Source organism: Mytilus edulis, chromosome 4 (assembly GCF_963676685.1).
Source record: "Mytilus edulis chromosome 4, xbMytEdul2.2, whole genome shotgun sequence".
In the NCBI taxonomy this organism is placed as follows: Eukaryota; Metazoa; Mollusca; class Bivalvia; order Mytilida; family Mytilidae; genus Mytilus; species Mytilus edulis.
In genome coordinates this window covers 75,417,353-75,444,709 of record NC_092347.1, presented here as the reverse complement: position 1 = coordinate 75,444,709, position 27,357 = coordinate 75,417,353, and the positions used below count along the sequence as shown (strand labels likewise).

General features: G+C 33.1%; 1 protein-coding gene across 3 annotated transcripts; it reads left to right on the top strand.

The window, feature by feature from the left end:
* The first annotated feature begins 1,734 nt into the window (after positions 1 to 1,734).
* Positions 1,735 to 25,414, top strand: LOC139520538 (solute carrier family 23 member 2-like). Of its 3 annotated transcripts, XM_071313266.1 has the most exons (12): positions 1,735 to 1,752; positions 7,126 to 7,279; positions 12,677 to 12,849; positions 15,475 to 15,569; positions 15,960 to 16,042; positions 16,714 to 16,895; positions 18,983 to 19,103; positions 19,992 to 20,148; positions 21,437 to 21,690; positions 22,283 to 22,556; positions 24,051 to 24,146; positions 24,978 to 25,414. In XM_071313266.1, the coding sequence occupies exons 2-12, from the start codon at positions 7,145 to 7,147 to the stop codon at positions 25,262 to 25,264; spliced, it is 1,857 nt and encodes a 618-aa protein (XP_071169367.1). In that variant the 5' UTR covers positions 1,735 to 1,752; positions 7,126 to 7,144; the 3' UTR covers positions 25,265 to 25,414. The 3 variants fall into 3 exon arrangements, with proteins under 3 accessions (XP_071169367.1, XP_071169366.1, XP_071169368.1); XM_071313265.1 differs by lacking the exon at positions 1,735 to 1,752 and having other exon boundaries at positions 6,887 to 7,279; XM_071313267.1 differs by lacking the exons at positions 1,735 to 1,752; positions 7,126 to 7,279 and adding an exon at positions 10,011 to 10,121.
* The last annotated feature ends 1,943 nt before the right edge of the window (positions 25,415 to 27,357 follow it).

The following is a 27,357-nucleotide window of genomic DNA, read 5'->3' as shown; positions in this document are numbered from 1 at the left end:
TCCGTATAAGGCGCCTAGTGCACGACTAGCCGACTTGGCCAATTCTCCAACAGCTTTTTGCATGTTCAAATGTTCATCCAGCCAAAGGCCTAGGTACTTATATGAATCAGCATATCCGATGTTGGTATTAGAGCACGTAAATAAATAGTTACTACGACTATTTGATGGGTTTCTAAAATGGACAATCTGCGTTTTGCCTGCATTAATATGAAGTTTCCATTCATTACACCAAGATGTTACCACGTCCAACATTTGTTGTAGTTTCGATTCGTCAGGTGCAATAAGCGCAATGTCATCTGCGTAAAGCAAAATACTCATGATAATGTCATCTATTTTGATACCACACTGTAGATCGTTAATTCGTTGGGTTAAGTCATTTATATAGACGGCAAAAAGGCTCGGAGAAATCAAACAGCCTTGTTTAAGTCCGGCGTCAACATTAAACCATGGAGTGAACTGATCATTTACTCTAACTGTACAAGATACGTTGTCATATAGCGACTGTAAAGCTGACATAAATTTTCCTCGTATACCTGCATTTGAAAGTTTATACCAAACTAGGTTTCTTTGAACAGTATCGAATGCCTTACGCATGTCCACAAAGCAAACGAAAGTTGAAAGTCTCGCTATTTTACGGTCATTGATAATGGTGTGTAATGTATAGATGTGTTCCTCACAGCTACGTTTTTCCCGGAAACCGTTCTGCTCGTCACAGAGAATATCATTAACATCTAGCCATGATGAGAGTCTTCCGTTTAAAACATGACAATAAATTTTACTCGGAACAGAAGTAAGTGTTATTCCTCGGTAATTCAGAGGGTTGTTTCTCGTGTCTGATCCACATTTGAAAATCGGATTAATTATTCCCTTTGTCCATTGATCCGGCACTTTCCCAAGTTCGAAGCACCCGTTGCATATTAAGTGCAAAAGATCTATTGCTGTTGGGTTTTTCAGAACTTCAGCAGGAATTTCATCAAAACCAGTAGCCTTACGAAGCTTTGCTCGTTCTACTGCAACAAGAATTTCTTCGCGTGAAATTGGTTCGTTCAGCTCTGTGACATCTGGTTGATTTTCTCTGGTTTCGTTGTCATAAGCTGGAGGTCTGACATTTGGATTAACACTAAATAATTGTTCAAAGTCAGATTTCCATTTTCCTAGAACTACGTCTTTATCTGTTTTCACTATTCCTTCATCGTCTTTAATTGACCATGGTATACTTTGGTTACGTTCATTGGACATGCCTAGTTTGCCAATAGATTTCCAAAAATCTCTTTGGTTTGACGCCATAAGTTTTTCTTCGAGTCTGTTCTGCTTTTCAAGTAGGTGTTTCCGCTTAAATTTCCGGTTAAGTCTGTCAAATGTTTTCCTTTCGGAGCAGTAGTTGGCTTTTAGACTTTTCTTTTGACGACTTGGACCTGTACATTTAAGCCACATTTTCTCGAGTGAACACACTTTTTTCCACTGGTTTTGCAAATAGTCGTTCCAATATGGCTTATATCTCGATTTACCGTACTTGTTGAAATCCGATACAGTTTGATACTTTTGTCGAAATATAAGTTAAAGGTATTTCAAAAATAGTATTTACTTCATTCTGGTAATTACTGTACAGCTATAAACGGTTCGCTACATTGTATGTATTTCATTATTTATATAACCTACAATCTACAGGTGTAGTTATGCCGGACTGTCCAAGTTTTGTGAACAAAAATATTTGAAGAATTACAGCAGAAAGCATTGAGTGTGTAGGTAAAGGTAATATCTTTGATTAGCTTGCTTGCTAGCTGAACAAATCAATTTGAAAACTTTGTACCATTATTTGAATTTGAAGTATAGTTTTATTGTGCCAGTTAATAAGCATTTTTGAGAAACTTTTATACTATGAAAGATGCGATTTGTATCTTAATTATGCAAGATTCAAATTAATTTAGTATTGTTCAAAGGTAGATCTATGTGTTTTCCTACTAGACAATTATATTTTGATGTGAAAGGGTTTGTCATTTCCTTTTGTAAGGTATTTAAAGATTTAATTGTAATATCAGCGAGAAAATCAGTTTTTCCGGTTTATTTAAAGAAGATTTAGGTTTCTTTTCATTATTCGAGTTTAATCCAAATTTAAATCACTTTAATGGAAATATGAGATAATTCATGTTTTTCTCAAGAAGCTAAGAAAACATATACAACCTGAAAATTGCTCAGCGTATCTGCTATGTCTGAGAAAATCTCGGCTTATCCCACTTAATGCAAGATAGAGATTCAGGTAGTTCAGGATGTCAAATAGTATGACCAAAAAAAATGAGATTTTTCAGGTGAAAATGGTTAGTGTTTTGTATATTATTGAAAACGCAATATTCTCTGTTGCCATTTAGATATTGTTCATCGCTTTTGCCGAGCCTTCGACTATTGGCGAAAAAGGAGACATATAGCGATCCTACATTCCGTCGTCGTCGGCAGCGTCCACAAATTTTCAATCAGTGGTTAAAGTTTTTGAAATTTTAATAACTTATTTACTTTATGCTGGATTTCTACCAAATTTGGACAGTTCTAAGCTTGTTAATGTACATAAGATAGAATCCTGAAATAAATTTTATAAAAAAAAATCCTGTTTATCCGTATTTTGCTTATGCCTGCGTCACACTGTCCCGATTTTTATATTCGATGGACACCCGAATGCGAAAATTGTAAGTTCGTACGAAGTTGGTCCCGATCTCGTTATTATACTAAAACGTTACCGAAGCAAGTACGATGAATAACGAAGTCTATACGATGGTGCCGAAATTATATACGATAGCAAAAGATGGACATACGAAGGTTAACCGAAGACGGGTATTTAAGCTTCATATCCCAGCCGAATCCTACACGATGGATCACGAAGGCTACACGATGGATTACGAAGGCTACACGATGAATTACGATGATGGCGCGATGGCCATACGATGTATAAAAGACGTTGTGTACAGCTTACGATGCATTTAAATTATATGCCGAAGGCATCACGCGTTTTAAATTGTTTGATCAATATTGAATATATATTATATTGGACATTTAATTTCTTAAGCGCTATTGACTTTAAAGTTCAAAGGTCAAGGTCACAGTGACAGTTGTAATACAAGGCAATATAACCCTTGTGGACACTCTAAAACCAATATATATATGCTTCAAAAGACTAACCACATTTGGTATATTGTTCCTCCTTGTAATGATCTGACTTTTTTTTTACGTTTAAGGCTAAAAGTCAAGGTCATGCAGATGGACTTATTTTTTCTCCTTGGAATAGCATAATACACAGGAAATTGGTTGCTCATTCTTTTACCTACTGGTTCTAAAGACAATATTAAAGGTTTTTCAAGTTACTGAATGTTTTGGTTGATTTCTAAAAAAAAAGTTTATGTATCAAATATGCATATTCAATTTACCATTTTCTGCATGTGTCATATACAAATATAGTGTCCATATTTGTCCCCAATATGTTACATACGAGGGGATGCCACGCTTGGCATTGCCTTGTTTGAACTGTAAAATGTGTGCAGTAGTCTGAATAATCACCCATAATTATGCCCATGTTTACTGATCTATCTTAAAGGTAAGGTAATGGGTTCGTTAATCCCTTTTATTCAAAAAGAGCTCTTTCCAGGAGAATATCATAATACTATAGACAAAAGGAAGGATGTGGGGAAAGCAACAAATGCGGCAAAAGATGACATATAGAAAACAAAATGGTTTTGGAGTAAACATTCGTGTGACAACAACTCAGACGATACATAAAAAATCAGAATAATGAAGAAAAAGTTGGTTTCCCTATATACGTGTACCTGCAGTGTTGGTGTACTAGGCGCGTTTATGATTTTCATTATGTGACTTGATATGAAAAATTGACAAAAAATAATATTTTACCTGTAAAAGTAAATCCTGAGCCTGTAATAGCTGCTCTTCTTGTTTCATTTGAATTACTAGAAACAATGCTGTCGCCTTTCTTGTTCTCATAGAATCATCTGATATGAGCTCCATGATTTGTGAACGTCTTTCTTAACTGTCGTATTAAACTGACCAGTGCATATTGCGCATGGCACTTTAAATGTATTTTAGCGCGAAAATTAACTTACATTTAGCTGGATTTATTGCCGTCGTAGTTCCATCTTGTCGCCTTCGTACTTTTATTCGATGGCAACAAGACGGGATTACGAGGTCTTCACGAAGTCGTGTTGCCATCGTTAGACCTTCGGGTAGCTTCGTGATTCATTCGTGTAGACATCGTAATGTCATAACTGCCCGATGGAAACGATGGAAACACGAATGCAATACGATGTTCAAAGATTCATTCCCGGTGACATTACGATGGTAAGGATGGTGATACGAACACAATACGAACCCTCAACATCGGACGCACCTTCGTGGATTTTTTAACATGTTAAAAAATTTAGAATCCTTCCCGAAATTGTCCCCGAAGGCTAGAAAAGGTGGCCGATGGGCACTACGAATAGACCGATCTGGATACGATCAGTCCCGATTTTGAAAATTTCCACAATCGTGTTGCCATCGGCGTAAAATTCGGGACAGTGTGACGCAGGCATTATAAATAGACTTAGTTTTTGCCAGTTAACATTAAATTTGCTCTGTGGTTAAAACATTGCAATTTTTATAACTTTCTTAAACTATCCCGGATTTCTACCAAACTTGGACAGAAGGTTGTTTATGATCATAAATTAGTATCCGGAAATAAATTTTGTAAAATGAAATCCTGTTTATCCGTATTTTACTTATAAATGGACTTATTATTTTTCTGCCAGTTAACATTTATAAGCTTCATAAAGTAGGCGAGACACTGCGTTCCGCGGAACCCTTACGATTTTTTTCTTTTGAAAGTCATCAACGATAGCCAATTGTTCTGTGACAATATCGTCTCCTGAAGCTGGTTGAGGTCAATCAAATTAACGTTTTTTTGTATTATTTTTTCGTTGCATCTCAGCAAAAAAGGAACATGCCATAACTATAATGGAAATTTCTATCTATTTATCTATGGAGGAATTAGTTTCAAGATAACAGGCAAATTAAAAAAAAAATGTATACGTCGTAGTTAAACTAAAGGGGCGAAAGATACCAGAGGAACATTCTGATTTGATATAATTCATAGAACTTCAAAATGGTCTAATGTACATACAACACGAAAGAAAACCGACAATACGAATTGTTATGCCCCACCTACGATAGTAGAGGGGCATTATGTTTTCTGGTCTGTGCGTCCGTTCGTCCGTCTGTCCGTCCGTTCGTCCGTCTGACCCGCTTCAGGTTAAAGTTTTTGGTCAAGGTAGTTTTTGATGAAGTTGAAGTCCAATCAACTTGTAACTTTGTATGCATGTTCACTATGATATGATCTTTCTAATTTTAATGCCAAAATAGAGTTTTTACCCAAATTTCACGGTCCACTGAACATAGGAAATGAAAGTGCGAGTGGGGCATCCGTGTTCTATGGCCACATTCTTGTTAGTTGTGCCTTTAAATAGCTTTTTTGAATTCTTAGTTATGCGAAAAATATAGTTGTGATTAGATTTTAGGCATGCTTCAGTTAAAGCATGCTTATATGTTCTTTAAAAACTTTTGATAGCGCTTTTCATGTATCTGAATATGCATGTTCTGTATTTATATATTTTGATATATTAAAGGTACTTTTAAAATCTCTTCTCTTTTATGTTATATATTTATGTTCGGTATAAAAAGCTCTCAAGTGTGTACTTATATATGCATGTGAGTCGAATCCAAATAAAACAAGTTCGTTTCGTATTTCCAATACAGTGTCAATACATTTTTTTTTATCCGAATATATACATGAATATATCAAAGTTTTGCTTCTTTTGATTTGTTAATGAAAGTTCGACATTTTACTTTTTTTTTTAAACTAGGTATCGTCTGAGTGATTTCTTTAATGCGGGGTTCACACATTGCCGATTATTGCTCACGTTTGAGATCAGACAGCGATACGACACGAAAAGTGCAAAAGTCGGATTAGTATCCTCAATTATCTGGAATGTCCTATTATTGTCTGAACGCAGTCGTTTTAGTTCGTAACAGATTCCTACTGGTCGGGAAGGGTCCGAATAGTTCGGCAAAGCACCCCGACAGTTAGGTGCGTCCCGTAACATTCGGGGAAACTCAGCCGATTTTGTCTTATCGGATTACAATCGTGCCTATGTCGTGACAGATTCTGCTGTATCGGATCGAATTCCTAGCAATGTTCTGTGTATTCGGGACGGTGTCCTGTGGAACGGGAATGATCTGGAGAAGTCCCGACAATAACAGAATACAATACGACTGAGACCAGACAAAGCCGTTTGCAATGCGATAGAGCGGACCGTGATAGGATTACGTTCCGACAGTACCTGATCATCCCGAGTATGCCGACAGTTTTCGAACGGATAACTTCCGTCAGCGTCGGTTCACTGTCTTGTCACTTTCTGATCTCTGTCGGGTTACACTCGGTAGAATCGGGACGCAGTCGTGACAGACTCGGTCGAATTTTACCTGGCGAAATATACAAATCGGATTTCCATCCACGATTCACAGGATCTTGATCAGACTTTTGACAAATGTTAATCGGGAATGGTCCTATCAAGGACGGCAGTAAAAATCGTGAATGTGTGACCCCAGCTTAAAAGACACGTCGTTCTGTAAAGGAGTAACTCCATACAACCATATAAAGACATCAAACCAAGACGCATGCAGCCTGCTTTTGAAATAATTATTAAAGCTTTATGACATTTATTGAAAGAAATCACCGAAAAGATCTGTATTTCTTTTAAATAATAAGATTATATAGAACAAAAAATCTAAAAAAATCTCTGAGAATTTATACAAAAATACTTGTTTTTTTTTTTTAGATCGCGACTATATGTAAAATGAATTATTCAACGATGAACAAAATGACTACAGATACAACGTTATCTAGAATATCGGCTACATTCAGAAAATATTTACAAACAAAACAATCAATACAATGTCAATTTACTAAGATTTAACAAATTTTTAAATAGACTATCTGAAACGAAGTAAATTGTCCATCCTCCGGAAATATTATTTTCTGTGTAAGGCTTGGTGATTGAATGATGATATATATACTTACATAAATATCCCCAGGATTTACAAGGCAAGAGTGATGGACAATCATAACTTTGAGGACGACAGACTAGATGCTGACTCGGATGAACTTGGCGTAGATGAGAAATCTACTGTTATATATGGAGTTGAAGATACACCAGCTCCTCACATGTGTGTTGTGTTCGCTTTACAGGTATTTTCACATTTCATAACATACTATTTTCATTTATCATATGTTTCGTTGACTAATTCACTTTTTACGTATGTATTACTTTAATTTAGCACATTAAGTATAATGGACGAACTAAGTTGAACATACTATGCTCCAAAAATATTATAAGAGTAGTAGTAGTATGGAAATCCAATCGATGGGTTAAAAGGAGATTCCTTTCATATAGATATGACAAGTTACATATAGATATGACAAGTTACATGCTATGCCATAGTGGACCCTAAAGGAGATACCTTTCAAATAGATATGACAAGTTACATGCTATGCCATAGTTGACCCTAAAGAAGATTCCTTTCATATAGATATGACAAGTTACATGCTATGCCATAGTGGACCCTAAAGGAGATTCCTTTCATATAGATATGACAAGTTACATGCTATGCCATAGTGGACCCTAAAGGAGATTCCTTTCATATAGATATGACAAGTTACATGCTATGCCATAGTGGACCCTAAAGGAGATTCCTTTCATATAGATATGACAAGTTACATGCTATGCCATAGTGGACCCTAAAGGAGATTCCTTTCATATAGATATGAAAAGTTACATGCTATGCCATAGTGGACCCTAAAAATCATTCTGACAAAAAATGAGAAAAGGAAACAAATTAGAGTAAAATTTCAAATGAAATCCATTCACTGGTTTAAGAGACATGACCGGTTTAGAACTATTTTCGGATTATTAATTTTAAAATATACTGTTGCTTAATGTTTGATGATTCTGTAATTTCATTGAAAATAAACTCATCATAGATACCAGGACTAAATTTTATATATACGCCAGACGCGCGTTTCATCTACAAAAGACTCATCAGTGACGCTCGAATCCCAAAAATGTTAAAAAAGCCAAATAAAGTACGAAGTTAAAGAGCATAGAGATCCAACATTCATAAAAGTGTTTCCAAATACAGCTAAGGTAATCTATGCCTGAGGTAGAAAAGCCTTAGTATTTCAAAAATTTAAAATTTTGTAAACAGTTAATTTATAAATATAACAATATCAATGATAATTCATGTCAGCACAAAAAGTGCTAACTACTGGGCTTGTGATACCCTCGGGGGAAATAAATCTCCACCAGCAGTGGCATCGACCCAGTGGTTGTAAATAAACTCATCATAGATACCAGGATTAAATTTTATATATACGCCAGACGCGCGTTTCGTCTACAAAAGACTCATCAGTGACGCTCGAATCAAAAAAATGTTAAAAAAGCCAAATAAAGTACGAAGTTGAAGAGCATAGAGATCCAAAATTCCTAAAAGTGTTTCCAAATACAGCTAAGGTAATCTATGCCTGATGTAGAAAAGCCTTAGTATTTCAAAAGAAATAAAAATTTTGTAAATCCACCTTAACATTTAGGAGGAATCGAAAGTACAATTGCTATCCCAATTTCATTCATGCAGATACTAATATCTGTTTGCAGAAGGAAACACCACATGCCATTTAGATATAAAAAAAAAGTAGATATAAAATAGATTCATTTTGAAATCAACTTTTAATAACTGTTATAGAAAGGGGACGTTTAAAAGATAGAACAACGAACCAGACAGTGAGATAGAAGTACGAACCAATGAAATGATCACAAACCGCTACTTTTTTATGAGGATTTGGTCAGTTTTATAATAAAACACATCACATTAGTTTAGAATCTCACGAAGATAAAATCAGAATGACTTTAACAGTTTCTTATCATATGTTATGGTTTTAGTCTGAGGCTTTAGTATAAAAATTTAAGATAAATTCAACGCAATACAAACGAAGCTATAAATATCCATTACGTTTTCTGTTAGAGACCTATCATAATCAGAAAATGGATCCGGATTCCTATCTTCTGAATATTAACAAGTCAGTTTAACAATCTTTTCCTAAACTGACTAATTACATTGCCTAGCATGATTAAGCCTTAGATATCAATAAATATGACCAAATCTACTTTCACAATGCTTGTGTTCCAATTTTTATATTGCCATCTCTTCGAACATATTTTAATTAACAATAGGACAACATAAATCAGTCAATTTCTTTCACATTACTCTTTAATTTTCTGTCACTATATTTCTACCTGAATTAATATTACTACTCAAATATAAATTTTTAAAACAATTTGCTTAACAGTAAGACATGTTTTAAAACATGTACTAGTAGGTTAAGTATTTACTTCTATACCTGGTAATATAAGTATTTTGTTTTTAGTACACGGATGTCTAATTGTCAACATTAGGGTTATTGCATCATAAGTCTTCTTTAACTGTCAAGGTGCATTAGTTACGTGCAAAAGTTGTGTTTGTATACGCATGGTCTTCCTGGCCGTATATGAGTGAAAGGCTGGAAAAAAGAATGACCCAATTGGTTAATACTAAAAGCTAATAGGTACGGATTTTGAACGAATTATGTATAGATTGACACAATTAGTTTTTCTATCCCATTTAGAGCAATACAAGCTATTTATACATTTATGTACATCTTGAACGTTGAATAGGTCAGTCACATTATATATCAATAGATCTTTGAATAAACGCGGTTAACTTTTGTGGATTTTTATGCTTTGTCATTTTATTTCTAATTTCACCCTATGGTCAACTTTAGATCAAAAGTCTTTCACATTAAGTTATTTATCTTAGAGACATAAATATTTGTTATTCCTATGTTTGAACTATATAACAGTTCTTCACATAAGCATGGCCTTATTAACTATCAATACCTGTTCAGGTAGAAAACAAACATGGGTGCACAGGATAACGACGTTTTCTTTCATGTTGAAGATGTCCCTTCTCCTCATATGTGTTTTATTTTTGCATTACAGGTAAGAATTAACCAAAAGTATTTATTTTACATAAGCCTAGCATAAATGTATTGAAAATATTTAGAAAAGAAATCAAATTTTTAAATTTGTTTTCCCTTCTATTGCTCTTTTAAAACTGTTCAACTGCTTCTGATCTCTTTGTGGCTCTAATTTCTTAAATTAGATACAAGAAGATGTGGTATGAGTGCCTACAACTCTCCATCCAAGTCACAATGTGTAAAAACTTATAAGTAAACAAGTATTTGTCAAAGTACAGCCTACAACACGGAGCATTAGCTCGAACCAAACAGCAAACATCTAGTATAAAATGGCCCCAAAATGACTATAATTGTAAAATAATTCAAGCAAGAAAACCAACGGTCTAATGTATATACAAACACGAGAAAATTGAAACACATTTTATGTCATGTGCATATTCTGTTAAACATCTTGTCGTTTGTTATTTTAATATTTACATTTCAACATTCACTGTATATCTCTTTTTTTCTTGAATTTAAATAATGAAGAATTATAAACGAAAAAAATAAAGTAGAAAAATAAATCTGCATCATATTTCAACGTTCAAACGTTTAAGAAATAGATATACAACTTGTCAGTTATCTGTAATGCTTGTGGAACTTGATAGTGATTTAAATAAAACAAAAGGGTTTATCAGCAAGATTAAGTGGTAAACATTGGGTATTCGATGAACAATGCATACTATTTTTATTTATTGTCAAATATAATAAGTTTCAACATAGTGCGTACACTGCGTAGGGAATCTTAGTAACACCACAGGTTCTAGACTTAAGGATCAGCTACTAAATGCCATGAGGTTTTGGATTTTAAAATATGGAAGCCTCGAGCATCAATTAAGAGGCTTATTCGTTTAAATGCGTATCTGGTGCAGTTACTTTGGTACCGTTAATGTAAATATGGCCGAGACTACGGATGCAATTTAGTTCAGACTTAATGGTAGTACTTTATGGTAGTAAAAGTTTTAAAAAATCCTACACGCTCATGCAGATAATCCCTTTTTCTCAACAAAAAAGTCTGATTCAAATAATACTTCTTACTGAGGTTTAACTATTATATAATGCTCGGAATAGATCTACATATTTGCTCTTAAAGGGTGTGGGTCTTCGTGGAATTGTGTAACAAGTAATACATTTAATATCTGTCCAATACCAACTTGTCAGATATTTCTATCTACAAGAGTAAACATAAAACATAATTTATAACATTAAAGTGCGATTTAAAAACACTACAGACATTCACATGTTATGTTTTGACTCGAATTAGACTTATCTCTTCTCTACATCTTGATCGAACCATGCTTTCCTAACAACCTTTTCTAGCTGAAACAATTTTATCCTATGATTCAAATAAACGAGGTACGGGGTAAAATGCGATAACCAATTTTGATAATATTTGTAAGTCGATGTCTCGCATGTGTTAATTCGAAGTTTTAATTATCTACCTTTTTCTACTAATTTTCAAAATTGTCTTCCGCCTTCAAATTATTGATCTCTGCCTTGTAAAATGTATTATAGTACACCAAAAGTGTCCAAAAGTTCTAGTGTAATTTTCTAGAACAAATTTAAAAACTAAACGCTGTCCTTTTTCGACCAGTTATATAATGTACATATCACACTGAAACAGGATGTTAAAATGGTCAAATTATCAATTCGGTTATCTAAGTGTATTTGAGCATCCGATTAGGAAATGATATCATAACATATAAAACACTCTTATACAGTTACAGATCTGTTTATTTGACATAGTTTTTGTTTGTTACCAACTCCTGCTATTTATGTCAACCCAAAGATAGCAAATTGTCTATAATTTTTGTATGTAAACATGTAAGATGACTTTTGTTTACACGTTTCGAGAACTTTTGAAGATTTTTATCATAGATGATTGACTTAAGTCTTGACTTTAGACTTTTATTATTAGACGTACCCTTATCGTATATATTCTTATTTTACCGGACTACTTTACACAATTAATGACTTAAAAACTGAAATGTAAACGAATCGAAAGAAATTAGCTGTTCATAGCCTAAAAATCAGCAATATATGGTGACCAAGTCATTTAGACAAAGAATTTATAATTTAAAGTATCGCCAAACAGCGTGTATTGGATGTGTTTGCATGGCAGACCGGAAGAGTGCTCACGTGAAGACATTTTCTGTCAATATCGTCAAGCTGTTGACCAAGTATGAACCCTATCAGTTCAGTAGTTCCTGAGAAAAAGTGTGACAAACGATTTTATTTTTATTCAACACATTGAAAAATTAAAGAATCGACAAAAAAAAAGGTCTGACAGATCGGAATATGTGCATGGCTTCTCCATATTGGTAAATAGAGCCATTACACCATGAAGATATTTACTACAGTGTTCTCGATGTATGGAACTTATCTTGACCGTGTTATCTGTTTTACTATAGCATCCATTCTCCTCTAAAGAAAATATATAATTCCTTAATTGTTCTGGTTGTTGATAGCGACGAACGTTTGCAATTACAACACAAAACACCAATTTATTGTAATGTTGTTTTTTTTGTCTTTTTTCAGCAAGCTATATTATGTATTGGAAGTACATTGTCCATACCGTTTATTCTTGGGGACCAGCTATGTACCGACTTATTTCCAGCACAGGAAAAAGCTAATGTCATAGCCCAACTTTTAAGTATCTCAATGTTCATGTGTGGACTTGCTACACTTTTACAAACAACGTTTGGGGTAAGGTAAGTACTATTTTGAAAGTTTGGTCCCCAATGCTCTTCCACTTTGTACTCGCTTGGCTTTATTATAACTTTTTTTATCCGAGCGTCACTGGTGAGTCTTATGTAGATGAAAAGCGCGTCTGTCGTAATAAATTATAATCTTGGTACCTTTGATAATTAATTATATATACACATGGAAAAAAGTATTGCAACACCAAATTGAAATTAAAATTAAAAAAATACTCTTTATTTTTTGTGATATAATTTGGTAAAATAGAACTAGTTAATAATTATTTAAGTATCTCCTGAGTTTAATCAATAAATATCGACTCGATAAGTTTTTATCTGCACATGCAGCTACTGTACCCGTACACAGCAAAACAGATGTTTTTATCCTCATTGTTTTCAACACTTTAAATAACCAAGTTTTTAAAGTTATATATGATTCACACCTTGTAATGGGTCCTTGACAACTCTTAACTGCAGCAAGATGGCAGATTATCAGCATGAGAGAAGCAGGGATGTCGCTGTAACAACTGCACTTATTGTTGGTCATCACCATTCCACTATAAGTCGTTTTGAGAATAAAAATCAGGCAATAAACGATGTTAAAGACCTTCCAAGATAATGAAGATCCCCTATACCATTTGCTAGGGAAAATCAAGCATAATGAAGGTTGGTCAGAAGGAAACCCATTGCATACAAGACAATCCTAAAAAAAGAGTGGTGGGCATACAAGAGCCTTTTTACAAGAACTGTTCGAGATCGACTCATCGCTACTGGTTATCGTGCGATAAGACCATTTCGGAGACCTTTGCTTACGAACAGACACACAGTTTCCCGTATCGAATGTAGTGCAGAGCTCGCCAAAGTTGGAAATAAGCATCGTGGAGGAAGATCCGTTGTTTCAATGGAATTCGTTTCATCTTCCTTGGCCCGATCGTAGCCCGAATTTGAACCATATCGAGCATATATGGGACACTATTGGGCGGAAAGTGCGCGAAAGGACACCCCAGTTCAAACACATCATGAAATAAACAATGCCCTTCATCAGAAATGGTTGCTGCTACCTTAGCAACAAATTAGTCGATTTCTGGCAGGAATCAGAAGACGTTTAGACGCGGTTATCAGTTTGAATGGAGGCTGCGCACAAAGTACTAATTCTTTGGCGTATAACGATCAACCATGATGTGAACAGTCATCTGAAGATTAATTTTGAAATGTCTGACATTGCAAAGTTCGACTACAGTAAAAGTTGTAAAATGCAGTTTTTTGTACAAAAAACACTTCATTTTGTTATTAAAATTGTGGTTATATAAATCATTTTTTTCAAACATTTTTTGTTCGTTTGAATGCCAATGTTATCATAAACTATGTTTCAATAATATTATACAAATATTTTATTATATTTCATCCACAAAAAGAGGCTGATTTTTCAAGTTTTAAAAAATCAAGGTGTTGCAATACTTTTTTCCATGTGTATAGTATACATTTGTTCGTACTCTTCGTTAATATCAATTTTTTGGGGTTTTTTTCCTTTTCTTTATCTGATTCATACAGGAAACAAGAATAAGGACCTTTGGATTATACTTTTCCCATTAACGCCGATTGAGATGAATCGTCATATCATATATTAGTAAAACAATTAAAAGACACATGAAAAAAAATGTGATTATATTAAAATGAAAGAACTAAAGTTATTAAAAAATGAATATCATTAACATTTAAGAAATAATCTTAAAATCTGCTGGTTGACTCCACATTAGTGCGTTAGTCCGATCGATTCACGGTATCTATAGTTTTTACCAAGATATTATGATTGATGCCAATGCTGTACTACATTGGATTTAGAGGGGGTCATTCAATCCTTATTTCACGATAAAGGATGATAAATGCAGTATATAAAATTACATGTTTATGACATCATGATGCAGAAACTAATGTTTATTACGCTTAAAACTTATGTATGGACTAATCTGGTATATTTTAAAGTCGGTAAGGAATATGACAACCAAATTCATTACAACCTCTAGCACTATAAGCAAAATTTGCTAAGGTCAATGCTTTTATGCCCAATAAAATCGCTACACGATTAAAAGCTTTCCGTTCTTATAATTACTTTATTTCATAATTCAATAATGATTGACTTCAACTTGGAATGAAAAAATGCATTTGCTCATGTTTAGTTTCGGGCATACTTCATAAATATAAGGAATGTGATTTAAATAACCATGAAGACTTTCAACAATGAGCAAAACAGAATTGTTATTTTGTTTCAGCAGTAGATAACAGCATAACATACACATTTGATTGAACATTTTGTCAGAGTTAAAATGACTCGTCGTAAAAATAAGAGGGTACACATTTTATCACGAAGAACGATTACCAAAGAACTAGAACAGCTGTATAACTGAAGATGAACAGGGAAATATTAAAAATTTAACTAAATATCAATTCTTAAAAAAATATTCTTGTCTTGACAATAAAGAGTTAAAATTAAACGTTTGGCAGTTTATGCGAATCCATTGCCACCGTGTTTGCTACTATCTACGAAAATATATTTTCATAATTAATTGCACATACATGAATAACGTAGTGCATGGTTTTTTATGTTTACAATTCATGGCTGCATGTTTCCTTTTGCAGATTAGGAATAATACAAGGAGGATCGCATGTTTTTATTGCTCCAATTGTTGCCATGATGTCTTTAGAAAAATGGAAATGTCCAACAAGTCTTGAAAGTAAGAATTGTATTATAGAATTAAAGTGTTGTTATGCGATATGCCAACCGCAGAAAATGTCAATGCATATTAAAGTAAAAAAGAGCCTAGGGCGGAAGATACCAAGAGAACATTCAACAAGTAACAATCAACGCACTGACAAGAAACGAAACACAGCGAAAAGACGAACAAGTCCACAAGGCATTACATAAAGACTAAAGACTAAGCAACATAAACCCAAATATAAAAAAAACAAAAACATCCATGATAAACAATACATTGCAGACCGTTTTGAAGACCGTGCTTTGACCTATACTTGTTTACTTTTCTTATTGGTAGTCATACCACATCTTCTTATATTATCTAGAGAAATACAAACACGGTTTATATTTTATGAAATTATTATTTCAGTTCCATCAGCAAATGGGACAAATAGTACGACTTTTATGAACCAGGATCAGAAAGATGAATTGTGGCAGAGCAGACTAAGAGAGGTTTGTATGGATAGTGATGGTGTTAGTAGTTGTGTCCAGATTAACCCCATAGATTTGAAGAAAAGTTTATCTAAACTATGTTAGTTGTATACCAGAGAGAGACTGCATGATCAACGTTTAATTCTTTCGATCAATAATTGTTATTTTTTTTTAGTTGCATACCAGAGAGAGACTGAATGATCAACGTTTAATTCTTTCGATCAATAATTGTTATTTTTTTTTAATTATTTTTAACATGTCAGATATATCAGTGAACTTGACAATTGAATTGAAAATATTTCATTGACTCAAAATTCGAAACTTTAACGAACAAAATGACTTCATTGACTTCATTGGCCTGTAATTATTTATTTGTTTTAATTTCTAATGTGATTTGTCTTCTTTGACAGCTATAAAACGGTTCGACATTTCGATTACATAACTCATCTAATAAATAAATGAATACTGACCAGTATGTATTATTTTCATCTTCGATTTTACATCTAATTTAGCTTTTACATGTCTAACTAAATGTACGAACTTTCTTATAAACCAAATAAATTTGAGAACTTTTGACAGTTATTTTTGTTTAAGATGAAACAGGAGACAGCCGAAACCTCGTTTGAAGAAAAAAATCATTATCATGCATTTCATGAAAACCAAGATAATACAAGGTGCATGTTATTTTGCAGATTCAGGGAAACTTGATGCTTGCATCATTGATTCAAGTGATTCTGGGATGTACTGGCATTATGGGGCTTCTGCTGAAATACATTGGACCTCTAACAATAGCTCCCACCATATCATTAATAGGACTGTCACTCACTGCTGTCGCGGCAGATTTCAACAGGACACACTGGGGAATAGCAATATTGTAAGTTGAATCTTGATATGAATTGTGTTTTATATGAACTCTTCATTAATTAAGATCTTGATAGGAAGTCCTTCATTTTTGTATTCTTTAATTTTTATGTCATGTTTCTCTATTATTTTTTCCATTATTCTCTTTTCTGTATATTGTAGGTCCTCGTTGTTCTCTAGTCTTTATTTTGTGACCCATTTTTCATTTTTCACTATTCTTTATACTTTTTCTCATTATTATCTAATCTGAAAACCTCTATCCACATCTTCGTTAATACCAACTACGACAGCAAAAAACTCAACAATCTAATTAAAAAGATCGACCCCAAATTTTATGGTTTACGGGGAATTGGGAAGATATCCGATTTCTTTATACGTTAAATTACGGATGATAAAATTTTGGTGCAACCTTCTTGATAACACATTTGATAACAAAATTTCGTTAATGTTATATAAGTTGATATATATTAATTATAATAAGTATGGAATTGAAAACAAATGGTTGTTATTTATCAAAAGTATTTTTGATAATTGTGGTATGTCAAACATTTGGCAAAATCAAGATTGTATCTCAAAAAAAAGTATTGAACAAAAGTTAAAAGATCAGTTTAGACAAGAATGGCTTGCAAATGTAAATCAATCCTCAAAAGGTCTATGTTATAAATTATTCAAAACAGAACTTAAATTTGAAAAATATTTTTCAGTTTTATCTTTAAAAAATGCACTGAAACTATGTAAATTAAGATGTGGTAATCACCGTTTGTCAGTGGAGACAGGAAGGTGGCAAAATGTTCAAAGACCCGAGAGGCTCTGTCACCTTTGTGAATCCGCTGACATCGGCGATGAATTCCATTATATAATGTCTTGTCCTTTTTTCAAAAAAGAACGATATAAATATTTACCACACTATTGTTGTACAAACGTTAATATTCTTAAATTTAAAAATGTATTCACTACAGTCAATATTGTCTTACTAGAAAAATATAAACTATATATCAGTGAAAGTCTGTCCTCCTGGTTAAACTACATTTATTTATGTATATTTCACACATGCAAAATATGTTGTATTGTATATATTATCATCTCTGTAACTATGTTATTTAGTTAATGAGAATAAAGATCTATCTAAAATATTGATATCTGATTTCGCTATACTCATTTGGCCATGTTAGATTGTCGATGAGAGTTAAGAAAGATCGTTATTTTGATTAGATTGAAAAAGGAGTAGGTCCAGTAAGACCCCTTTTTGGCCCCAAAATATAGCAGTTTTACAAAATTGTTAAAATGTAAACTTTTGGTTATTTATTGGACAGTAGAATGCTTCTACTACATAGATATGGGCTGTTTTTGACAATACAATGCACATATATCGGGTACTAGAACCATTAAGTCATGCTAAATTACTGAAATCTTCACAATTCTAGCATTTTAGTTAAATTTAATACGGTTTTCGTGTAAAACGGAAGTGGCCGCATTCGTGTTCATCCTTAATATTGAAATGCAAGTTGTATTTTATGACAATACATAACATATATAAAGGTTGAGGATGAACACGGATACGGCCACTTTCATTTTTGACAAAAACCATCTGAAAAGTGACATTTTTCTGCATATTTGGTAGATTTTTCATATTTAAGCTTGAATCGGGTCGTTTTTAATGACTAAATCAGTTAAAATCTTTCACATTAACTATTTGAAACAAATAAAATAGACACTTAAGTGTTTAAAAAGTGGTCAAAATCTCCGTCAGATGAACCTGACATTTGAGGCCAAAATGGGTCCTTACCGGACCTACTCCTTTAACAGACGAACGGTAGTTCTTACGTTGTACGGATTTCCGAGAAACTAAAAGTTTTTATGATTTGTTCTGCTAACAAAACAACAAAACTTTAGGGAATAATTTGAAATATTCAAGTAATTAACTTGTTTTTTTTCCATGTTTGGTACAGAAATAAGATCAGAACTCTATCTTGTTAAACATCAATATGCCTCCACCTTATTTAATGGTGAATATAAATAAGTATTGTATCAAATAGAAAAAGCTCAACAATATTTCCATCTTTTAGAACTCGTTTTTGAAATACACTTTTATTTTTACAGGACATTGGTTTTAATTGGATTTTTCACTTTGATTATTGGACGTGTCCGAGTTCCTTGTCTTGGCTTTAGTTTGAAGAAGAAATGTTACGTGTTCAGATATCCAGTGTTTCAACTGATGCCAGTAAGTTGTTTGTTTTTTTAGCCTACATAGATAAGTAGTCCTTTCCCGAGACAATTGATGGATTTATTTATTGATTATTGGTGTTTAACGCCACTTTCAGCACTATAGGCTGTATCGTAGCGCTCAGAGGTTGAGAAAGCCGAATAGCCTATTATTGAAAATTATAGCATTACACATATTTTAGTATCAACACATTTTATGCAACACATTAACATACTATCAATTATAGAGATTATGCATTGATAATGAAGGATTTTTATCGAAAAATCATATTTTCATACTTAATATATGAATAAATGTGAACAGATTGTCAATGAAATAACTCTCCACCAGAGACTCCAAAATGAGACAGTACTAGTAATATCAACTATAGCAAATCTTACTAATATATACATTACATATAGGGTAAGGTTTAATGAAACAGCAAACCTTACGAAATAATTCACCAAAAAGAAACCGATATATGAGTGTGTGTACTAGTATATTTTAAGTGCGCATTTGATATAAATATTTTTTTTTATATTTCTTTGCTACATTAGTAAGTGTCATTCTGTGCAGTATTAACTTATAAAAGTGCACAAAAGTTGAAACTTGATCAATTCAATTCTAAACACATATTTGTTGAAAAAAAATATTTAAAGGGATTGACATAATTGAACTGTTATAAAAAAAGTTTTATAGTTAATGAAAAAATCATAAAACGTATAAGAGTTTTACTGATCGTATAAAATAAACATTCTGACGAGGCCAAACAAATAATATCTATGTTTCCATTAATAAAAAAAAAATATTGGAGTAAGTAGGTACAAACCATTGTAGTTTTATACTGTTAAGCAGTTTAATTTGAAAGATTGACTTTTTATTGATTCTTACTTACCAATCAAACAGGTACTTCTTAGTGTTGGTATATGCTGGCTTCTGTCCTATATTTTGACAGTGACGGATACTTTAACAAATGACCCTAAATCACCAGCATACAAAGCTAGAACAGATTCACGACTTGATGTTGTATCAGACATTGATTGGTTCTCCTTTCCATTACCTTGTAAGTATAAATTTGATTGGTTCTCCTTTCCATTACCTTGTAAGTATAAATTTGATTGGTTCTCCTTTCCATACCCTTGTAAGTATAGATTGAATGTGAACACCAAGTGTTTAGAAGGCTTTAAGCAGGATTGATTGATTCTCCTTTCCATGCCCTTGTAAGTATAGATTGTGAACACCAAGTGTTTAAAAAGCTTTAAGCAGGATTGATTGGTTCTCCTTTCCATGCCCTTGTAAGTATAGATTGTGAACACCACGTGTTTAGAAGGCTTTAAGCAGGATTGATTGGTTCTCCTTTCCATACCCGGCCTTGTAAGTATCTATAATACTAAAATTACGAGGTCCAATTTGTCAGCCGTCATCACGTAAAAACGATGAATCAAAGAATTCAACTTTATATATAACTAATATGGTACAATGGTGTTGATTAAAAATTACACCACTCTAGGCCCGTTTGTTTTCCACGTAATTAATATTGCCAATAATTAAGAAGTTCCGGATCGAGTCCGACACCGATACCAATAGTATATTCACCTGTTACCTATTACCTTATCTGTACGTTCCGCATCTGACAGGTGCACCACCAAACAGTGTATTTAGAATTTTGCTGTATACTGTTGAGTAAAAAATACTCCATTCCAGGCCCTTTTGTTTTCCAAATTATTAATATTACCAATAATTGATAGGTTCCAGGTCGACGGGTTCAAACAGAAAGATTTTGAAAGCAGAGAAAACTGTGCACCTTATACATGTTATAATCGGCATGACTTTATCAGATGACAATACCAATACTAAAATAAGGCATACGCATAGTTATATATCAGTCACGGACCCGCGATATCACGGGTGTGTTCTAGTAGATATATAAAAAGTGTTTAGAAGACTTTTAGCAGGATCTCAATTCATTTCCTCCCTCAACATTAATTACAAATATGTTCACCCAAATGTACTTACTGACCTAGCCGCTTTATTCGGACTGGACCATTATGTGTTTCCACAAGTGTATTTCATTCTTCATTGTACTTTGCCTCATGCTAAGCCTGCCCCCATATGTAGCAAAACTGCTGTAGATTTCTGCTCAAAGTGATACACGCCCGCAGATCGGCTTGTGTGTCTCTTTCCTGACGGAGTCCATTTGAGAGCTTAGGTCAAATGTTCATATTAGTTTATATAATTTAGTTCTTAAATATCTTCCAAAACGTTAAAATGCAAGATGTTGTAATGTATCCTTTCGGCTCAGTTAGCTACATATCAAAACATTTAATTCTAGAAAACATTTTTTTTCTCAGTCAGTTTTGGAATTCCAACCGTGTCGGCTGCAGGATTTGTAGGGATGTTAGGTGCTACTTTATCGTCTGTCATAGAATCAGTTGGAGATTATTTCGCCGCAGCACGCATATCTAATGCATCTCCACCACCACCACATGCAATTAACCGAGGCATAGCCGCGGAAGGTTTCTCCAGTATTATATCAGGTATGGTTGGTGCTGGACATGCAACTACATCATACAGTGGAAATATTGGAGCCATTGGAATCACGAAGGTATTATCTTTTTTTCCATAAACAAAAGACAGATAAGATCATAAATGTTCCCAGTGAACTGACTATCAGAGCAGTTAACCTTAAATTTTAGCAAAAAGTATCTGAGAAAAAAGATAATAATACAGTAAAAAAAAATCAGCAACTGGACATACATGAAGAAGAACCTGGATCAGATTCTATATAAACTTGGATTTCCTAGTAACCATTTGATTAATACTTACTGGTCAGTATCAAACCAAAGTAGCTGAAATGAATGTGTTCTGCTGTTATATGTCCGATTTGGGTAACAGATCTCCCTGCGGACTGATAAATTGTAATAAATAAATCACCTATAAATCTTACTCGGTGTCCTTCTAGTATATAAATCAGGGTATACAGATATCTAATAAAGGTCATTTAAAATATTATCGTCTCGAATATGCATGCAAAATAAGCCACCTGACATTAAACAGTTAAACTGTTTGCACCAAAAGTAAATATTCCTAAACATCAGTTGTAATGTCATTATTGAACGGTAGGGTGAAAAGAAATTAGTGAAGGTGAAAATTTACTTGAAATTAGTAAAATGTTGGTGATTAATTCCGTGTTACAGGTAGCAAGCAGACGTGTGTTCCAGGTTGCAGGTTTAATACTTCTCATTGGTGGGATTATCGGTAAATTTGGTGCAGTATTAACACTCATTCCAGATCCTATAATTGGCGGGACATTAACCATCGTCTTTGGTATGGTTGCAGCTGTTGGGATTTCAGTTCTGCAGTTTATAGATTTTTCATCCACAAGAAATTTAACAATTCTTGCTATATCTATGATCCTTGGATTAATGATTCCTCAATGGTTGAGTCAAAATACAGATGCCATTGATACCGGTAAGTATTTTGATCGTCGTGTTCTCATAGGCTAATCACTGGAACTTCCGGTATATACAAGCTAGTTATTTTTTTTAATGATCGACAGTGCCTTAAATGATTTTTCTAAACATGAATGCAACCATAATCTAACATATTCACACATTTGTGAAATAATCTTAAAAAACTTCTCTTCCAATTATTACGTAGTGCATAGTGGATTCACGCCGGGTTATCCCTCTTTTATTGAAAAAAAAGTAACTTCGATTTTGATAAATGTGTTTCAGCAATTATATAAGTGACTAAGAAACATACATAAGGAAAATGTACTATATACGTAGTATATCATTTTTTTATTCTATTTCAAATTCAAATGTTTATTGACAATACGTCTGTGACACATATACGTGTAGTTGAACACATAGATATGCATTGCTTATCTGCCTCCTAAGATTTGGATTTCATATTCCCATGTTATGCAGTTGGTTCTATAGAATCATATTCAAAACAGTATAGGTGTGGCCATTGATTGACAACCTTAAATTATCCCATTGACTGGGGCAGATTATGTGAACGTTTGTCTGTGACAACCGCTGCTCACTATGTACTTGTTAAAGGCACTTAAACTGTGGGGTAACAAAAGGTTCTCAACACCTAAATAAAGAAATTAGAAAAACTAATCAGGAATAACACGATGTTTTGATTTATATCAATAATATAAATCAAAACATAAAGTTATTCCTGATTAATTTTTCGAACTATTTTAATATTAAAGGCGTTAAGAACCTTTGGTGACCCCACAGTTTAAATTCTATAATAAGTAAGCAGTGAGCAGTTGTCGTTGCAGACACACGTTCACCTAATCTGCCCCAGTCAATGGGATACTTTAAGGTTGTCAATCAATGGCCACAGCTACACTGTTTTGAATATGATTCTATATCATTTCAGCGTTTACAAAACGTTATTTCTTCAATTTACATTACCTACAAGATATTGTGAATTTCTCTGTTTCTATTATTGTCTCAATACATCTTTAGATTTTGTTGATATCTGTTAAAATATTATCAGCAAGACGTTCTATCATATAAGTTTTCAAAATTTTTTATAACTTCTGTTCATATTAGTTTTATTAGAGTGATCACTCTTCGCATCTACATAATTTGTGTATATCTCTGTAAATATATTTATACCAAAAGAGTGAAAATTCTTTTAGTCTACATATTTCGTGCTTATTTTTGTAAATAAATTACCGAAAAAAGGAATATAAAATAAGTCTACCGATATTGTTACCAAAAGAGTGATAAATATTCGTCTACATATTTTTTGGATATCTGTGTAGATAATATTATCAAAGACTGATAACTCTGAATGTTTACATACTCTATGTGTAACTCTTAATATTATCAAAAAGGTTCACATAATACATCTACTTATTTTATGGGCACCCCCCTGTTTTACTGTCAGAATTCAATTATTCATAAAAGTATTATGAAAAACTGACGACTTCTTTTACAGGATCTGAGGATTTAGATCAAGTTTTAAAAGTTTTACTGGGTACAGCCATGTTTGTTGGTGGAGTACTTGGCTTTATACTGGATAACTTGGTTCCAGGTAGGTCTCAGAATCTGTTATGAAAGTCACGATTTCTATATAATTAAAGTGCACACAAAATGGTGACATTAAACTATTGTTTATGGATCATAATGATGAAAAATACAGTGTCTAATTTAGGTTTCAAAAGTGATTAAAGCATCTTTTGATAATCTCCCAAGTAAATAAGACAATTTGTATACAGTGTCGACTATTGTTTAGAAACTTGTGCGTCCTTAGCTTTAGATCCAGTCGACCAAATAAAACAATATAAGTCAATGATACGAACAACGTGACATTATAAATGAAACAGCTGCACAAGGACACATGTTATCCTGAAACTAATTCACACGACTTCGACGACTAAAATGGAGCTCAGAAGCTGTGTGGTGTCCCGAATGAATTTGATAGAGACAACAACATATATTAAACAAACTACGCAATAAAAAAAAATATGAAGAGACATGACAATATCTGGTGAGGTTCTTATATTTGAAGGAATACCGACAAACAAATGTAGCGGACTAACCAACTTTTGTTTGCACTATATCCTTTCCTTATTATCTCATCATTGGAAGAATTAAAGGAGGATGAATTAAAAAACAGAATTCAGTAACGACAAGTCGACATATAGGAACTTCGAATAATTAAAAAAAAAAATAGAATGGGAAGTCAAATAATCTATGAAACAAGACTGTTTGGAAAAAAATCTATTGACGGCAACTCGTTCTTTGCTCTTTATCAAGTCTTTATCTTGAACATGAATTTCATATTTTCAGTTATGTCTATATCAATCAACATAAATCTAAACAATTCATATATTGCTTAATTTGTTAAGTTATTTTATTATAGGAACATTAGAAGAGCGTGGAATTCTTAAATGGCGCGAGAGTTTATACACTAAATCAGGAGGAGCCATGAAACCTGTCATGTACGAATATCCTTACGTTACAAAATATATTAAGAAAATAAATTGTTGTTCATATTTCCCGTTATCCCCAACATTTAACAAAGAATTAAACTGTTCATGCTGTTCAAAAGAAAATGAAACACATGAACCAAGCAAAGGTCAGGAATATCATCTCGCTGTTGGCAACGGAGGTGGGCAGGATTTAGATCATGGTGACACGAAGTTTTAATCAGACGTATCCAGAATACAAATGACTCGATGAAAACTAATGGATCTATTTTGTTCGTATAAAAATGATTGTAAATACTATTGATGACTGACTGAACAGAATGTAACTGTTGTGTATATCTACATTATGTATAAAACATATTTTGCAAGATTCTTTGTTGAATTTGTATTTTAAAGAAAACAAGTACCCCCTCGGTCAAGTGATGTAAAAATAAAAACAAAATAAGCCACAAAAACAAGCCAAAAACATCCAACACAAAAAAACTAAAAATTCTTCTTTTTAGAATATTTATTCGTGGCTCCGTACTTGTTCATCCCGTCATTGTGTTATTGTGCTATAGATTTTTGCATTCTTGTCTTTCGTTTTTGCTTGAGAGCTTTTTTCTTTTTTGTTTTTTGTTGACATATTTGTTTTTTTATGGTGATTAAGATTATAACACAATGTTTACTGCTGTACCCGTATTTTTGACATTTATGCCTTTTATGTCACTTGTTTTGTTCACACATCGTTGTCAATACAATGGTATTTTATGCGACTTTTATACAAGTGAGAGGTTTGGATAGCTATGAAAAACGAGGTTTAATCTCTATTTTTGACATAAGAAAATGCCTATATAAAGTCAGGAGTCAGCAGTTATCCATTTATTTAATTTATTTAATGTATTTTAGATTTTGCCATTTGTCTACGGACTCTCCGTTTAGAATTTTCCTCGGAGTTCGGATTTTGATTTCGTTTTGATTTCTATGTATCTGAAAAAGCATAAAGCACAAAAAACAAACAAATAAGATTCAGTGAAAAAATTCACGACACAGAAAATGTATATGGCAACAACTTTGTGAATATATCTCATCACACATACTGTTAGAGGTCGGTCATTTAAAGACGTACCAAACGTATCATATACGTTTTTTAAAGATATTCCGAATAGTTGGAACAGTTTACAGCCATGATAGGAGTGAATACGGTTAAATCGTTTGTTTGTGTATGAACTTGTTATCACATAGAACCAACTTGTTAATTAAAAATAGAGTGATACTCAGTACTTTTCTACTACCTTTTATGATCAAATCGCAAATAAACAATATTCAATGTTCCTTACATGTATATAAGTAGTACATTTGATTTTTTTTGTGTTTATTCATATAAGATCTTGAAATATTTTTTAACTAGATTGTTAAAGGATTGTGTACGATATTCGTGTACCTGCCCTACATTGGCTCCTTTTTAAGGGCATGTCAAAGTAGTGGATAGAACTCCTTATTTTGTTCACAAAACACCACAAATATTGAAAGTGTATCATATGTTTGATTGTTTCGAAGAGATATCAATAACTTTGGTTTCTTTCTTTAAATGAAGCATGGTCTTATGGTGTAACACCACTAATTCAGGCCCGGCCAGAAAGCACATACCAGAAAGTAGTACATATTTAACACAAAATAGTTCCTACGCATGGACATAACTTTCAATATATTTAGAATATTTTATTAATTTTGGTATCAAATGAAAGCTGCATGACTGGTGATCATTGCAGAACAATTTTTGACTGATAAATTTGAATAATAAAAAAATGGCATGAAATTTAAAAAGGAGGGTACATTTTGCCTTTTTGTCAGATCGGAAGTACCTGTTTTGGTACATCCGAAGTTCCGGGAAACAGTTCTTTCTTATATGCAATGTAAGGTATGTTGATTTTTTCAGTACAGGACACCAGAAGGTGTTGCTTTGACATGTAATGATTGTCACTTGATTTGAACTTAAGATAAAAGAGCTGTGACCACTCGAAATTGAGGAATTTAACATAGAAAGCAATGGGGCCATTAATTAGTGGTGTACTTCCTTATTTATAAGCTCGGGATCACATAATATTTTTTTTATATATATCTGTAGATGCGGATACGTCAACGTATACGATACGGTTGATACGTTTGTAAATGACCGACCACTATTATCAAAGAGCGATTACTCATTTCGTCTACAAATTTGTGGATATCTCTATAAACATTATTAGCAAAGCGGATTACTCAATTCGTGAACAGATTTTTTGGATATCTCTGTAAAAACTATTATTTATAAGCTCGGGATCACATAAAGAG

Bases quoted from the DNA above. Each gene is read 5' to 3' on its own strand.
- LOC139520538 (XM_071313266.1), top strand. From the start codon at position 7,145: ATGGACAATCATAACTTTGAGGACGACAGACTAGATGCTGACTCGGAT. The intron at 19,104-19,991 runs GTAAGTTGTTTG...CCAATCAAACAG, and splicing joins CAGTGTTTCAACTGATGCCA to GTACTTCTTAGTGTTGGTAT. The intron at 21,691-22,282 runs GTATTATCTTTT...TCCGTGTTACAG, and splicing joins GAGCCATTGGAATCACGAAG to GTAGCAAGCAGACGTGTGTT.